At 41.4% G+C, this 17,994-nt stretch overlaps 1 protein-coding gene across 1 annotated transcript in view; it reads left to right on the plus strand.

Moving 5' to 3' along the window:
* Positions 1-17,733, plus strand: part of LOC145393313 (zinc metalloproteinase nas-4-like) — a 29,729-nt gene extending 11,996 nt beyond the window's left edge. The window contains exons 4-10 of the mRNA XM_080267421.1: positions 939-1,029; positions 4,815-4,932; positions 7,557-7,801; positions 8,226-8,332; positions 9,005-9,212; positions 16,591-16,731; positions 17,606-17,733. Of these exons, the coding sequence (XP_080123547.1) occupies positions 939-1,029; positions 4,815-4,932; positions 7,557-7,801; positions 8,226-8,332; positions 9,005-9,212; positions 16,591-16,731; positions 17,606-17,733 (1,038 nt within the window). The remainder of the gene's footprint in view (positions 1-938; positions 1,030-4,814; positions 4,933-7,556; positions 7,802-8,225; positions 8,333-9,004; positions 9,213-16,590; positions 16,732-17,605) is intronic.
* The last annotated feature ends 261 nt before the right edge of the window (positions 17,734-17,994 follow it).

The following is a 17,994-nucleotide window of genomic DNA, read 5'->3' on the forward strand; positions in this document are numbered from 1 at the left end:
GAATGATGCAGTCGGGGACAAAATTAATGTTCTCCTAATACTTTACCTCCTCCATTAATTTCTTTTCTCAGTTGTCTAATGTTCTAAAGCTGAGATAATCTTGGTATGTTTCTCTGCCCAAATAAGGTTTTCTTTGATGTGATGCGTACGGGAGAAAAATGCCAGACATGCCTGAAATGTGAAGTAGACGCACTGGATAACTCGTAGTAAATGAACTTTTGGCCCTGACTGTACGAGGAATTGCTGTGTGTCATACATTTCTGTAATATACATATGGGAATTGTTCACGCACTGTTTTTTTTTTTCTTTTCCATAACTGAGGCGAAGATGCACTTGACAGATTGGTGATGATTGGCTGAATGCGACAGGTCCGAATAACATCGTTGTATTTCAAATAATTACCAGTTTCGATTCACATTACCGGCAATTATTTGACATACAACGGTGTTATACGGACTTTTTGCATTCAGCCAATCATCATCAACCTGTCAAGTGCATCTTCGCCTATATATATATATATATATATATATATATATATATATATATATATATATATATATATATATATATATATATGAGTGTAGATGTTCTTATTTAACGATATTTTTACAGGACTGAGTCAAGCTTCTAATGTTTCGATCTCTACTGCTGTTTTATCACACATCCAATTTTCACACCTTTAGCAAACTCAACTTGTTTTGGTAGCTGGTCACAAACGTTAATTACTTTCATTAGAAAATTGCGCTTCCTGACGTCTTGTTCCTGGCTACCTATTACAAAGTCCGGCAGGTATTGTATGTGTTGTGCCCCTTGTCAGCTTTCTCCGTTCTTAATAAAAGTTTGTACATTACCAGGTTTCCTCTTTTCCTCCTCTGTTGAAATGAATGTGTGTGTGTGTGTGTGTGTGTGTGTGTGTGTGTGTGTGCGTGTTCGCGCAGGCTATGGTGCGGGTGGGAAGGAGTGCCATGATCGACGTCAACAGGCGCTGGCCGAACGGCATCATACCATACGTCATCTCACAAACCTATGGTGAGTCTCTCTCTCTCTCTCTCTGTGTAAAGGATACTTGGTAATCTGTCGTTTTTCTTCCTGGATGTTATGTAAATTGTTATTACTATAATCAAAGAACATTATCGGATCCTGCACTTTGGAGGGGGGACACTTAATAATTTGTTGTTTTTCTTCCTGGATCTTATGTTAATATTCTCATATATTCAGGGAACATGCTCGGATCCTGCACTTTGGAGAGGGAGGGGGGGATGATTCCTAGCGGAATTACCACAAGTTTGAATTCGTGCTGACTCTTTAACAAATTTGTCGTAATTTATTACCAAATTCCTCTTTGCACTGAAATCATTCTTTGATAACGTTTATGTAAGGTGTTTACTGTATATATTTTGGTAAAAGCATTCTTCTTTTGTTATAAATAATCATTGGTCCGCTGCAAATATGAGGGGAGTACGTCCCTCACGTCCCCCTCCCTCAAATCAGAACCTGAAGAAGTAATTTTTTGCTATTTTTCATTTACCATCTAAGGAATACTTTGCTACTCCTTTCTGCAACTCTTTCTTGTACTTTAACTAGATATTCATATTAACTAGGCTAGTCATTTGAGAAGCCATTTAGTACCATTTATGTAACCGTTTCTCGTTTTGGTATCTTTTTTCCTTAAGAACTTAAAAATATCCCGTTATCTTTTTATTAATAGACTTTCATTACCTTTTAAGCAGTCTTTTGTTGCCTTGTAGTGTTTGTAATCTGTGTGTCCATTAAGTGTCCCTATATAAATTTTTGTCACGTTGGGTTTGAATAGAATCGTCGGACGGTACCCAGAACAAACCTGTGAGTGTTGCAGCCATTCTTAGAGCCCTCAGTCTAGTGACATGTTTATTATTTTGTTTTTGTTACATCCAGACAATTTTATTCAGTTAAACGAAGGCTATATTTCACCTCAGCAATTCGACAAGTATCTCCTCAAATGAATGAAACTGTCTGGTGATAAAAAGGATAAAACCAGTAAAGTGCGCTTTGTGAGCGCGTGACGAGCGAGCGAACGCTTGTACATACGCCTATCATCATAAATTCATCTTGGCATAAACTTTCAATCTGGTGAGGTAGTTGAACAATAACAGAAGAATTATTGAGCTAAAATATAGTCACATTTCTCTCTCTCTCTCTCTCTCTCACACACACACACACACACACACACACACACACACACACACACACACACACACATATACACGCATGAGCGTGCGCAATCAAAATATAAAAGTGAAAAACAACTCATACTTCGCATGTCACTTTCATAGTGCTTTAAATCGATATAATAGAGAAGCATGTCAACTGAATCCCTTGGTACATTCCCTTAGAAAGCTGGGATTCCAAGGGGTTTCTTTGGTCTCATGAGTAAATATATAGCTAAAAACAAAATTTATTGAATGTATCTACTACTTACTGGAAGAATTATCTTCTCTGTCTCACATAGTAGAAAAGTTGTTAGCCTCTGAAAACCATCGCAGTCGGGCTGTGTCGTGTCAGGCCACTCATTTCTCAGCTGAATGTAGAGTAGACATTGCCTCACTAAGCTTGCTGACCTCACTCGCTCATAATGGTCAATGCATCATCGCAATGATGGAAGTAATATCTTGTTGATATGTCATTTCAATAGGTGGTGTTAAGGTGCTCTTGTACTGGCTTTTGTCATCAGGTGGTCTGGTTACGTGCGAACGAATGCAGTGATCTAAGCGATATTTATTCTACGTTCAGCTGAGAAATGAGCAGCCTAATGTGACCCAGCCTGGCCCGACATGACATAGCCCAATCGCGATGGTTTTCAGAGGCTAATAACTTTTCCACCATGTAAGACAGAGAAGAGATTCTTTCAGCAGGTGGTAGATACATTCACAGATTTTGTTTTTAGCTATATATTTACTCATGAGACTAAAGAAACCCCCTTGGAATCCCAGCGTTCCAAGGGAATGTACCAAAGGCTTCAATTGACATGCTCTACCATGAAATCGAATTAAAAAGATTTCCTGTTGTAATAGTTTTTTTTTTTTTTTTCATGAATTCTAACAATTAAATTTCGGATATTACGCTCATAATTTTATATGAACATTTTTTTCTATGTTTAGGGGGTGAAATCAGCAAGGGTAATCCTCCCATTCCTGGATTTTACCAATGCAGTTCGTTGACACGGCAAGTTAGGAGAAATGAATATTATGCGTGTGATAAGTGCAACGGCGCCTCGCTATATGAACACCCAGAAAAAAACAACAGAAAAAAACATGAGAAAGTAAATATTTTAGCTCAATTATTCTTCTGTTATTTTTCAACCACCTCATCAGAAATGTTGAAAGTTTACACCAATATGAAATTTTAATGGTAAGCATTTGTACAAACGCTCGCTCGCTCGTTACGCGCTCACAAAGAGCACTTTACTGGTGGTTATGTCCCCCCTGTGAGCAATGACCTTACCATATGCGGCTGGGTTCGATCCCCAATAAATGACAGTAGGTTTTTCGATTATATAATGCACAAAGGGGAAATTGGCCTGTCAACTGCCCTTAAGTGTACGACAGCCTAGCAAAGGACCATACACCCAGAAGGGGGCAAGTGAAGCAGTTAGAAAAGCAGTGACAGTAATACTGAAATTGTGTTTCTAGGTAATCATACAGTATATTGAAACCTTACAGTACAGTATTTTCTCTTAGAAAAATCCATTCTGTTTTGATGCACCAGTCTCAAAAAATGGCTTCATCATTACCTTTGCCAAGGAGGTTATGTTTTACACTGCAATTTTTTTTTTGTCTGTTTGTTTGTCTGTTAGCAGGATTACTCAAAAAGTTATGAACGGATTTTGATGAAATTTTGTGGAAGGGTGAGCCATAGGCCAAGAAAGAAAATATTAAATTTTGGGCCAAATCCGGATCCAGATCCGTATCCGCAGTATACCGCATAATATCTCGAATAGTACTCCATGAATTTCAGTGAAAACATGTGGAAAGGTGGGCTATGGACCAAGAGAGAATTAATTACATATTGGGGGGGATCTTGATCCGGATCCGGTTCCTATAACCACGGATTCGGATCCTGTATCCATGGATCCGGATCCAGGATACTAAAAAAAAAAGTTATGAGCAGATTTAGATGAAATTTTGTGGAAACGTGTGCCATGGGCGAAGGAAGAAATGGTTAAATTTTGGGCCGGATCCAGATCTGGATGCAGAGTATCCCGCACAATGTATCCAAAAGTTCTCAATGAATTTTAATGAAATTTTGTGGAAAGGTGGGCCATGGACCAAGAAAGAATTGATTAAATTTGGAGGCGGATCCGAATCCGAATCTGGATCCGGATCCTATATCCATGGATCCGGACCCGGTTCCTTTTTCATGGCAATGGCATTGGCGGAGGTATGCGTTCGCTGAGCGCTTTCTAGTTGTAATGTAGATAGATAGATAGAAAACTGTAATTATCTTCATTATCATCATTTTTTTTTCTTCCACCAAAGGATGGAATGAGGTCGGAACTAGCAACAAGGAAACAAGAAGTACGAAAATGGGAGGGCTATCAAACTGTGATGCGTCATTATTTCAGTGCTGCGAATTGTTCAGATTCTACCAATTTGTGCCACATAGGAAGTAACCAGTGGTTGATTGATAGGCATCTGCAATTTGTCCTATACCACTGACAGTGTGTGTATGTGTGTGTGTGTTTTAGTGATTCGGTAAGCGAAGGGTAGGATGATGAGAGAAAGAAGCCGGAATACTTATTTTTTTTTTTTTTCCAATGCATCCAACTCACGGCACAGATGAAAACGAGAGGGGCACCATCGCCAAGGCCATGAGTGAGTTTCATGAAAAGTCCTGCATCCGCTTCGTGCCACGCACCATAGAGAGGGATTATATACACATCCTCAAGGGGGACGGGTTAGTGATATCTCTTCCCCCCCCCCTCTTTCTCTCTCTCTCTCTCTCTTTATTATTTGCACAGTTGCTTATTTCTACTGTGTTATACTGTTGCTTTGTACTTCCATTGTAATTGTTCAGTACCATTTATCTCAATTTTTTTTTTACTATTTTTTTTTTTAATATTACCAGGCATTTAATTCGTGCTTTTGTTTGGACTGTTTTTGTGTATTGTAGCTGTCCATTGTTTTGAATGTATAGACAGTGCTGTATTAACTCACCTCACTTTATTCTTTGTGAGTGGTGATGGGGAAGCAAAACTGGGTGCGGTAGTAGTGTGACAGGCTGTGGTGATGTGGCGACTGACGAGGGGATGGTAGTAATGTGGTGAGGGTGTGGTGATACTATAGTTATTTATGATGGTGTTATGATAGTGTGATACAGGGCATGGTGATAGTGTGGTGAAGGGCATGATGATATTGTGGTGGTGGTTCGGTGGTTGTATGGTGAGAGTGTGGTAATAATATGCTGAGGGTGTGGTAATAATGTGGTGGGAGTGGGGTGATATTGCGGTGACTGTGGTGAAAGTGTGGTCGTATTGTGGTGTTATATGATGACATTGTAGTGAGAGAGTGATGGGTAATAACAGCAGGAAGATGACGTAGTTGTGCAAACAGTAATTGTACTGTGATGGAACTGTGGCTCACGTGAGATAGCGGTGGTTGGTTATAGGTGTGGTGGTGGTAGTTTGGTGTGGTAGTGTGGTGTAGGTGTGGTGGTGGTAGTGTGGTGCAGGTGTGGTGGTGGTAGTGTGGTGCAGGTGTGGTGGTGGTAGTGTGGTGCAGGTGTGGTGGTGGTTGTGTGGTGCTGGTGTGGTGGTGGTTGTGTGGTGCAGATGTAATGGTGTTAGTGTGATGGTGTAGTGGTGGTAGTAGTGTGGTGGTGCGGTGGATGTAATATGGTGCAGGTGTGATGGTGGTGATGTGGTGCAGGTGTGGTGGTGGTAGTGTGGTGCAGGTGTGGTGGTGGGAGTGTGGTGCAGGTGTGGTGGTGGTAGTGTGGTGCACGTGCCGTGGTGGTAGTGTGGTGCACGTGTGGTGGTGGTAGTGTTGTGGTGGTAGTGTTGTGGTGGTAGTGTGGTGCAAGTGTGGTGGTGGTTGTATGGTGCAGGTGTGGTGGTGGTAGTGTGGTGCAGGTGTGGTGGTGGTAGTGTGGTGCAGGTGTGGTTGTGCTTGTGTGGTGCAGGTGTGGTGGTGGTAGTGTGGTGCAGGTTTGGTACTGGTGGTGTGGTGCTGGTGTGGTGGTGGTAGTGTTGTGCAAGTGTGGTGGTGGTAGTGTTGTGCAGGTGTGGTGATGGTAGTGTGGTGCAGGTGTGGTGGTGGTAGTGTGGTGCATGTGTGGTTGTGGCTGTGTGGTGGTGGTAGTGTGGTGCAGGTGTGGTGGTGGTCGTGTGGTGCAGGTGTGGTGGTGGTAGTGTAGTGCAGGTGTGGTTGTGCTTGTGTGGTGGTGGTAGTGTAGTGCAGGTGTGGTTGTGCTTGTGTGGTGCAGGTGTGGTGGTGGTAGTGTGGTGCAGGTGTGGTACTGGTGGTGTGGTGCTGGTGTGGTGGTGGTAGTGTTGTGCAGGTGTGGTGGTGGTAGTGTTGTGCAGGTGTGGTGATGGTAGTGTGGTGCAGGTGTGGTGGTGGTAGTGTGGTGCATGTGTGGTTGTGGCTGTGTGGTGCGGGTGTTGTGGTGGTAGTGTGGTACAGGTGTGGTGGTGGTAGTGTGGTGCATGTGTGGTTGTGGCTGTGTGGTGCGGGTGTTGTGGTGGTAGTGTGGTACAGGTGTGGTGGTGGTAGTGTGGTGCAGGTGTGGTGGTGGTGATGTGGTGCAGGTGTGGTGGTGGTGGTGTGGTGGTGGTGGTGTGGTGCAGATGTGGTGGTGGTAATATGATGCGGGTGCGATGGTGGTAGTGTGGTACAGGATCTGTAGTGAGTGTGATGTAAGTGTGATGTTGGTAGTGTGGTGCTGTGGTGGTGGTTGTGTGGTGCAGATGAGATGGTGATAATGTGATCATATAGTGCTAGTGGTTGTGTGATGCGGGTGTGGTAGTGGAGGTGTGATGCAGGTATGTTGGTGGTGGTGTGGCGCGGGTGTGGTGGTGGTACTGTGGTGAAAGTGTGGTGGTGATAGTGTGGTGGTGCAGTGGTGGTACTGTGATGATGGTGTCATGGTGGGCGTGCGGTGGCGTGGCAACGGCGGAAAAAGAATAGTGACTGTACTGATGTGGTGGCAGTTCGAGGCTGTGGCTAGTGGTGAAAATGTGGTAGTAGTGGTGTAGGCATGGTGATAAAGGTGAACATGTGGTAACGGTGGTGGTGTGGAGCAAATGGTGAAGGTGTGATGACTGTGGTGTAGTTGTGGTTAGTCGCTGGTTTGGTGATAGTGACTGACATGTAGAGACCGACAGTTATGGTGACTGGATATAATGACTGTGGCGGAGGTGTGGTGATAGTGGTTGAGGTGCGATGGCTGTGGGTGGTAATAGTAATGGTGTGGTAGAAGCATGGTAACGTTAGTGGAAATTCTATGACTGTGATAGGGGTGAAATGACAGTAGTGGAGGTGTGGTGGAGATGTAATGACAGGTGTGTGCGTATGTCACAGGTGCTCGAGTTCAGTGGGGCGGGTGTCGGGGGCGCAGCAGGTGTCGCTTGGACTGGGGTGCCTGTACGTGGGTATCGTCATGCACGAATTCATGCACGTGGTGGGATTCTGGCACGAGCAGTCCCGTTCTGACCGCGACAATTATATCACCATCAACAAATTCAACGTTCAGGACGGCATGTGGCCAAACTTCAAGATGTACGGTTGGGACCAGATCCAAAGTCTCGGCATGCCCTACGACCTTGGTCAGCCTTTATCCCATCAACGTTACTGGACGGTGATACGAACTATGCTCCTTCTTCTTTAACTTGGTCTAAAATTGCCATATCTCTATCTTGAATGCTGAGTGGCAGCGACAGAGTCCCTCTAGAAAATGTCACTACAGTAGTCACGAGAAAGTTCTACGAAATGAGTGCAGAACTATAGCACTGTCTCTTTCGCACACTGAGCTATGTGAAATAAACTGCAGAAGGACGAAAATCTGGGCCAAGTTAAGGTAAAACGAGTATACAGTAGTTGCAAAACTGTTGAATATGACTTTTTTTTTTCTCTCTCTAAAGTATATATCAGTCCAGTGAAGTGGCTGCAAATTTGCTGACAAATGTAACTCAGAATCCTAGACGGGTGAATGAGTAATATAGCCTTCTCTTTCATTTATTGTCTCCTCAGAGTCTGTGATGCACTACGGCCCGTATGCATTTGCAAAGGGAAGACAGCCAACCATTATCCCGAGAGAGACAGGCTACGAGATGGGACAGCGCCATGGCTTTTCCAAAGTAGGTGTGTGTAGGCAGTGGAGGGTGAGACTTTAGGAGTACTGTACAGGCACAGGACAACAGCAAAGATATTTTAGAGTAGGATATTTGGTACCTTGTTGTTGTTGGTGATGATGATGATGATGATGATGATGATGATGTCACTGTTGTTGTTACGTTATTTTAAAACGCTGTCTACACATATGAAAATTAAATGAACTGTGGCGCTAAAATGTAAGTACTGTATATTCTGTAATAGCTTATGAATTATATTTGATATAATAATTCATCACCTCTTCATGAAAGTAAATTGGCAATGCTGGTCACATTTGTTCTATATTTGGGGAATTTCAAATTTTCTCCCCACAAAAATATCAGCGCCCCTACTTCCTTTCAGCAGTTGTATTTTTATACAGTAGTTCCACAATTAAGACGGTATACAGAAATTGGTTTCTAAGTCCCGTAATCCCATTAAGGAGGCCCTCTAGAAATTTTCCTTTGTCATTTTATTATGCATATGGTACATTAATATTCTTTGCATTATATATGCAATATACATCAATATTATGCAAAATAAATCGTTAAGGAAAAGGTGATACAAAGTTACTTAAGCAAACGAGAATGCAGACGTAGGTCATTTCATCGACTGTGTGGTGTCATCGGTATATGGAATGTGACCAGTGTTATCCACAGCTGGACGTCGAAAAGCTGCAGAAGTTGTACAACTGCGCCAACACTTCCACCTTCTACAACACGACCAACATACCCATCATCGCGGCGGCGACGGAGGAGTGCGCAGACAACGATTCGAAGTATTGTCAGACCTGGGCTGACATGGACGAGTGCGTCAAGAACCCAGTTTGGATGAACATCAATTGCAGGAAGGCTTGTAGACAGTGCGGTGAGTACTGGCGTCAGTATTCTACTATTTCTCTCTCTTGACGTATTCATACTCCTGCTGTGTATTCGTACTTAGGTCGCGTAACTTATTCCCGATATAAACTCGTATATTTACTGTACATAAGCTTATCCTTACGTATTGCATTTAAACAGGATGTTTATGTGTGATAAAGGGACTCGATATCACTGCACTACACATCTCTGATTATATCCATGGTACAAGTAGGTTCTATGACCAAATTACATACATGCAATTAAATTTCAGATCAAATTATGACAGCCTGTATCCCTCTTGGTACACTGTGAAATGTAAGGTAGTACCGAAACAAATGGCCTCACACACCAGCGAAGGCAGGACTGCACACACACACACACACACACACATATCTATCTATCTATCTATCTATCTATCTATCTATCTATCTATATATATATATATATATATATATATATACACACACACACACACAAGAGGATGGAGGATGACAATTGGATGCGGAAAATGAGAAGTGTGTACTGTACGTCGGGGGTAGGGTTGCTAGAGGCAGATCGAAAAAGACCAGGGGCGAGGTCATAGAGTGTGACCTCAGGGATAAGGGACGGAATTGGGAGGCTGCCAGAAATCGAGCAGCTTGGGTTCTGCTATTAGGTGATCAAGGCTGACGCATGCAAACATGTTGGACCCTTTATAAAAGATACTAATGATACAGAATACCAGATGTAAAACCAGATTCAGTAAACCTTTTTCTTAAAAGTGTGGAAACAGGAAAGGCCCCAGCAGAAGGTAGAGTAGTAGCATATTTACTGTTGGATGCAAGAGTAGAGGTTCAATACTGTACTGGCTTGTTGATTTATTTACCCAATGTATAAAGAAGATTGCCAAAACATGGTGTAATGCAATAGTTATTTTGCTTTACACGAAGGGCGACTTCAAAGAACTTAATAACTATCGACCTATTAGCTAATCCGTTATTTACAAACTCTTCACTAAAGTCCTTACGAACAGAATATAACCAAATCTGGAGCAAAATTTACCTAGTGTGCAGGTCGGATTCCGAAGCGGGTATTCAGTTATGTAAAGGCTTTCGACTCAGTGGAGGACATAGCAATTATTAATTCATTGTGGATTCAAGAAGTAAACGAGAACATTGTCAAGGTGCTCGAAAATATATACAAGGAGGGAACTGCTACAGTTAAGTTACATAAAAACTCAGAAAAAATTAAGACTGAGAAAGGGCTGCTTCAGGGTGATACAGTTTCACTAAAATTGTTTACAACATGCCTTGAAAGCATTTTCAGAAAGCTAACATCGGCGAACAAAGGAGCAAACATGGAGAAAACTCAAAGCACTTAAGATCTGCAGATGATACTGTCCTAATCTCAGAAACAGCAGAAACATTGAAAAAAATGTTAAATGATCTAAATAGAGAAAGTCTCAAAGCAGGGCTAAAGATGAATCTGAGTAAAACTAATGTTTAATCCAGATACACCAAAAAGTGTCACCATAATACTTTAAATGAAGAAACTCTAGAAGAAGTTGAGGAGTACAGTTACTTGGGGCATATACGAAAAAAAACAAAACATGAAATTGGATGGAAAGCTTTTGGTAAATATAAAGACATAATGAAAAGTAGCCTGCCAGTATGTATGAAACGAAAAGTATGTAACGAATGCAGGTCCCGATCCAGTACTTTGGAAAAGGGGGAACGAGATTCCTAGCAGAATTATAACTTAATGTATTTAAGGAGTTAAAAAGTCAAAATGCACAATTACTGTACTTCTTTGGATTATAGGGATACAATAATACAATCGAATGCAAGGACAATAAAGCATATATTGCATATATTTTGATAAATGTCAATGTTCTTTTACTAAAAGTAATCATTGGACTGCCGAAAAAAGAAGAGGCGTTCGCCTCTCACGCCCCCTCCCTAAATCCGTGCCTGGGATGTATAATCCCAGCTATGCCTTACGGATGTGAGACCTGGAAACTGACAAAATATTTAATGGAAAAGAAGGTAATCCGTTCTCAAAGAGCAATGGAATGGTCACTGATGGGAATATCTTTTAGAGACACCATGAGATCAACTTGGATGGGAGAGCAGACTAAAGGACATTACAGAAGTTATAAAAGAAGTGAAATGGAGATGGGCACGTCATGTAGCAAGAACCTGGGATAACCGATGGAGCAAGAGGCTGACTGATTGGACTTTTAGAGACTGCAAGCATAGAAGAAAAAGGCCAGTCAGGAGGTGGAGAGATGAGAGAGAGAAGTGTGCAGGCAAAACCTGATAGATATTGGCTCAGTCAAGGAATTCAGGCAGAAGGTTGGAGGAGGCATTTGTTCAGCAGTGGACTTGATATGGCTCATGATGATTCCGCGTATATATATATATATATATATATATATATATATATATAGAGAGAGAGAGAGAGAGAGAGAGAGAGAGAGATAAATAGATAGATAGATAGATAGATGGGCAGATAGACAGGTAGATAGATAGATAGCTAGATAGATGGATAGAGAGAGAGAGAGAGAGAGAGAGAGAGAGAGAGAGAGAGAGAGAGAGAGAGAGAGAGAGAGAGAGAGAGAGAGACAGAATCAACAGAACGCCCAAGTGATAAAGTCATATATCCATTCTACTCTTCCATTCTTTGATATTATAACTTATAACTTATTCTTCAGCAGTGCCACATTACTTACCCTTATACCTTATATATTCTTCAACAGCATCACATCACTTACCCTTATACCTTACATATTCTTCAGCAGTACCACATTACTTACCCTTATACCTTATATATTCTTCAACAGCATCACATCACTTACCCTTATACCTTACATATTCTTCAGCAGTACCACATTACTTACCCTTATACCATATATATTCTTCAACTGCATCACATTACTTACGCTTATACCTTATATATTCCTCAACAGTACCACAGCCCTTGCCTTTATACCTGACTCTTCATGTTCATGCCATAACAATGCTTCACACTTACGAGTATATAATAATACGGGTACCAAAACAGCACTCTTGCAACTTTCTATGCATAGCCAGACGCCATAATCCCGTAAGAGGCGGCCGTTTGTCTTGTGAGTTAGTTGTTTTACTGGGAGGAGCACTAGCCGTCCGCCAACCCACTTGTTGACACGTAGGGAACATGTATGGGTTGGTTATATGATTACCAACCAGCGTTGTATATGGTTTCCCGGCTTACAGGCAACGATTTGGTTTGTCTCTCAGTGTAAAGCCACCTGAAAAGGAGAGAAGAGTAATAAGAAGGGCAGACAAAGAAAACGAATAATAAAGGTGATACCTGTGCTGAATTATCTGTCTCAGGTTGAGGCCTACATACCACCATTTACCCTTTTTCCTTATGCCTCTCGGAATTTTACTGTCGTACATATTCCTCATTCTCTGGACTAGTAATACCTTTAGCCTTGTGATACATCTTCTGTTTGAATATTGCTGTCTTTATTATTTTCATTATATTATATATCCCAGAGTAGATAAATGGCAAACGAATTAGCCCCTCCAGTTCGAAAAGCGGCTCCTAACCTGAGTGAAATCTTCTGGACATACCAAGAACAGAATTAATGCTACGTCTTAGGGTGGAAGGAATCAGTGTTCCGAGTTACTTAGAATATTTCACCGATTCATTTCTGCTCTAATCATCCGTGCATAAACACTGGTTACCTCTCGTCTCTGCAGGCACCATTCTCTTGCCTTCTACTGTATTAGGTACAGCTGCTCACAGATATCAACAAACTATGGCCATAGGGCCTATGTATAATTAGGAAACAGCACAGTATCATCTACATACATTATATTTTAAGCATTCTTCCATTCACCGTCCGTCGTCATTTTCACTCACTTTTCCAGTAACCTCACTTTGACCTTTCCCGTAACCACATTGATACATATAACAATCATAGGGGTATCTCACGCCTTGGTCATATTCTGGCGTAGATAATGACCCACTCAAACCTCCATTTATTCTTACAGACGTTCTGTTGGTTTCCTTCCAGTCCTTACATACATAATACCTTCCACAATCCCTTCTTGTTCACCGTGGTATAATGCTGTTGACAAATTCCTCAATGCCCTATGTTTCTCAGTCCTGTCTACATACTGGTGCTTTCTCGAATGTCTACCTTGATTGCAAAATCGGTATGAATTCATACATCTAATCACGTCCGGAAACCAATCTGTTTATTATGCATGTCATCGATATCTATCTTATTTTTACAGTGTTTTTCCTTGTACCTAACACTCTCAGGCTCTTATGACAATCTCTGATAAAGAAAATTGTCAACCTTTAGCTGGAGTAGAATATTTTAGCTGTTCCGACTAAAAGAGGGTTAATGGTGCCAGTATTAATACTCAGGCTCATATAATTCACTCTAAGGTGAATGAAATCGCCTGGTGTTGGCTAGAATAGAATACTGTAAATTCCAACCAGAGGAGAGTTAACGTATAACGCCCAACATAATTCACTTCATTTACCTCCATTTTTTTACAAAGGGACAGTCACTACATTTTCTCCAGTTCACTAGTGCATCTCTCATCACCCAGGTTCTCTAGCATACTGTTAAGCAAGGCCATCTCATTTGGGTTCATTTTAGGATGGACTACCAGAACAATCCCCTTGTTAGTATTGTGGGAAGCATTGTAATCGTTAGAGGAATATTAATATATATACCGGTATACATACATGAATGAAATAATATATATATATATATATATATATATATATATATATATATATATATATATATATATGTATGTATAAAACTATTGTACCATTGATGATGCTTTCATACCGACACACTACCCCATGTCAACACAGTCGTTCCTGTCCATCATCCCCTCACTCAGTCACTGTGCCTGCATATCTGATGAGCCAAGCAGGAAAGCATTAATTAGCTGAGCTCTCAGACACAAACAAATCAACTATACAAAGAGCACACTCGGTCGCTGACCCTTCCATAAACCTAGAACCAGTACCTGCATCTGCACCCTCCCACTTTCATTAGATCAATACACACCCGCGCACACACCATATATATGCACACACAGTACTACACAAGTGTGCTCACTACAACACATACACTAGTGCACACCCGCATCAATAAAACCAAGCCTGTAATTATATGGAAAGTTCCGATAATGGTAAACAGGTGGTGGTCCCCTGCAATATACCATACAACAGCTGCTGATGTAATTTGTTGCTGAAGTGGTATTGTCGGTTTGTTTGTACCGAACAGGACCGGGTTACTCCAATAACTGAATGCTAAATGGTGGTTGAATGAATCGAAGAAAATTACTTATGAAGTAGGAATAATATTCGTTGGTTCTAAGCCAAAATATTCAGCCCTCCAGTCCAGTCTCACTACAGTGGGCCTATGAACTACACAAAAAAGGGTTAGGTATCTTTATAAGTTAAAAGAAAAAAAAAATTGCTCTGTTATAATGGTATCACATCTTCTGGCCAGTTTTTCTGACCTCAGCAATGACTGAGAGATGTTAGCAGTGACACAGAAGGCCAAATGGACTATGATGAAATGAAATAACGAAGACCTGTAGCATTATCTTTCCTGAAGTGATATTAACCTGTCATCTGAAAAGAAGTTACGTATCTTCATCATGAAATGAACTCAACTGTTGTAGCTGCAGTACTTGACTGAAGTTGATGGCAAATTATATAGCAAGTACAGAATTACTTATGCTGAAGAAAAATGGTAATGTTAATGTCTGCTGTTGGTGTCATTACAAATAAGGATGTAGAGAGATTTTTAGATACTGTGAATGATTCTCAATTCTCGCGTCGGGTAGTTGGGTTGTAGAAGTCTTTGATTCTGATAACTGGCATTAAAATGACGGGGATGTAATGAGTAACAGTGCACAACTGCCTTCGCTTGCCGCACTTACGAGGACAATTGCTCTTCCTAGGGCGTGATGACCTCATGCCCCGCAGCAGCAAATTCGTTGCAGGAGCACATAGGTGGCCAAAATATTCTTAAGACATCAGTCTGGTCACACACGCGCGCGTGCGCAAAAACTCGACCGATTCTGAGCACAAAATTGATCTGAACACCCTCTAGGAGGACATTACTCTGAACCTGACTCGGAATATCAGCTGCTGGACAGCAATGATCACTGATACAGTTTCATTTAAAGCGTTTGTATGTTTTGGAGTTTTGTTGTTCACATAATCATACATACTCAAAAGCAACTGTGCAGTTGATTATCGTAAATACTACAATTTATTTACATTTATTACTGGAGTATTGGAGCTTCGCTGACTCCGTGAAGGATGTGTATCATATCACGCATAAACTGAGAGTGACTTCTACTTCACGAACTCTTATTAGTGGTTACAAGGCGTGAATCTACACGCAAAGTCAGTATCTTATTTATGTCCGAACGTAATGCTGTGTATATATTTTTTTTATATTACGCTGCCATATCCTGTATCTTGCTACCCGAACACACAAACACACACACACACACACACACACACACACACACACACACACACACACACACACATCCTTCAGTTTTCACTTCCCACCGCTTGACGCTATGGGCTACTCATTTACTGCATAACGATCGCTTAAGAAACCAAATACTGATAAGGGATAGCATCATAATACTTTCTTTTCGAAAAATTTGTAGAAATTTCAGTGAAAAGGAGGACAAACAGGGAAACTCTACCCAGTCACTTTCGGGGATTTGGACATTAAACTCACACGAAGCGTGGTTAGGTGCACTTTGCTATCATACAGTGAAATTATTCCAGGTAACACCATAACAGTCACAGTCGACTAATGCCTTAAATTAACTAAAAAAAAAAATTCTGATATTTTTCCTTACATTGGTTATGTTTCTAACATGTAGCATTAAATAAGGCATCTTGAAGGAAATGACGCTACTAGTCTGTTGCCTGAATATAAACATACAAATTACTAGTGGGCAGTGTTATAGTATGACTGTTCCCCCGCGCTGAAGGTTCCCCTGGCCACCGCCCGTCTACGTGAGAGGAAGTAACGTACTGGACTACGACACTGGATTTAGTGTTGATGTATGGCTCTGCCTCTTTAGCTTCACACTCAGCAAGAAAATTCAGCTTTTTTTCCCTTGCTGTGCAATTGAGCTTCATGGCATGGAGAATGGGTTACTCCTACTTGCGATGTAGACTCAGTAAATCTGAAGAATGCAGAAGTTCGGGCAGTGTAAATACTGCTAGGTGTTGGTTTCATAATAATGGCAGCGGGCGGGGCGGGGTATGCTCAGACTGGGGGAACTTAAAAACTTCGACACTGACCGTCGTAAGGTGCGGCTCGGCAACTTACCACCAAGTAATGCCAGGTGGTGCCGCAGGTAAGGAGTGCCAGGATCAGGATGTTTACTGCAGCGTATGGAGCGCTAATGCAGAGTGCACCAACAACCCCGGGTACATGAATATCTACTGCAAGAAGTCCTGCGGTCTCTGCCAAGACCCCTCGGCAGGTTAGTTTCCCACACACATATATATCCATATGCACATATGCACACGCACACAACAACAATAACAACAACAACAGCAACAACAACAACATTAATATGCATTACTGTGCACAGGCATACCAAGCTTCATTTGTTACGCGTGAATACTTGGGTTCATCCTCACGCTAACGTAGCATCTGCCGATAAGTACCATGTCATCATCAGTTATAGGTTGTCGGCCTGCAATGAATATGGTTGTCTTCACCATCATCAACAACAACAACAACATTATCTTAACCCTCTCCCACTGAACCTGCATGCGGTGAAAAGGCTTCAGAAACAGGAACAAGAAAGTATAAAAGTAGGAGGACGATCAACACTATGTCCAGTAGAAATGGACCACACATCAGTCTACCAGTCATTCAAACCTTCGTAGCTCCACCAATTAGGCCGAACGGTACACACAAAATTACACTTCATAATAGTTATCATCAATCTGATAAATCTGGATCTCTGTATAATATGATCCATTGCTTCGTGGTTACATCGTATAACTGTCTGACGCGTTCTGTATGCACTTCACGTTTGTACAGTCTTTTAGAAATTTAAAACACGTCAACTACGTATGTTTTAATGTCCAAATGTACACTGTACACCAGGTAAAGAGAAAATATAAAGAGGTTTGCCTATTGTTGCTTATGGAAGACGATTTTACCACAGATGTTTGCCAACCATTGCATCTGTTAAATAGGGCAACTTGATAGAGAAATGAAATCATTTGAACACCATCTTTAATTCCTGTCGTTTCGAGTGATTTTCATGTTATTATCAGTGGGTAAAACACAAGAAATAAAAGCGCAGCTATTCACATAAAATATTTTTGTTCTTATTTCACCAGGTCATACCGAGCCAAGGAAGTGTGTGGACAAGAACATGTACTGCCACTCCTGGAGCAAGCTGGGTCAGTGCCAGGCCAACCCAGAATACATGCAACTCTACTGCAAGAAATCCTGTGGCAAGTGTTAGGAGCGTATGGCATAGGAGGCTTTGTAACATCTGTTCCTTAGCGATTTAAGTTCCACTCTCTTGTATATTATTTTATATAATTTTATATCGACAAAACTTGCATCAATAACGTACAAGAGGATACGGAGATGTTATAATGTAAACTAAACTGCTAAGGAAGAAACGTTACGAATTCTCCATGGTCACTTGGGATACCACTCAGTCTCGACATTCATTTCTTACACACTCTCTGACAACAGCTCCAGTGTCTTGGATTATCCT

The sequence above is a fragment of the Coenobita brevimanus genome, chromosome 24, assembly GCF_032717465.1.
Source record: "Coenobita brevimanus isolate Jiangsu-jjx chromosome 24, ASM3271746v2, whole genome shotgun sequence".
Lineage (NCBI taxonomy): Eukaryota > Metazoa > Arthropoda > Malacostraca > Decapoda > Coenobitidae > Coenobita > Coenobita brevimanus.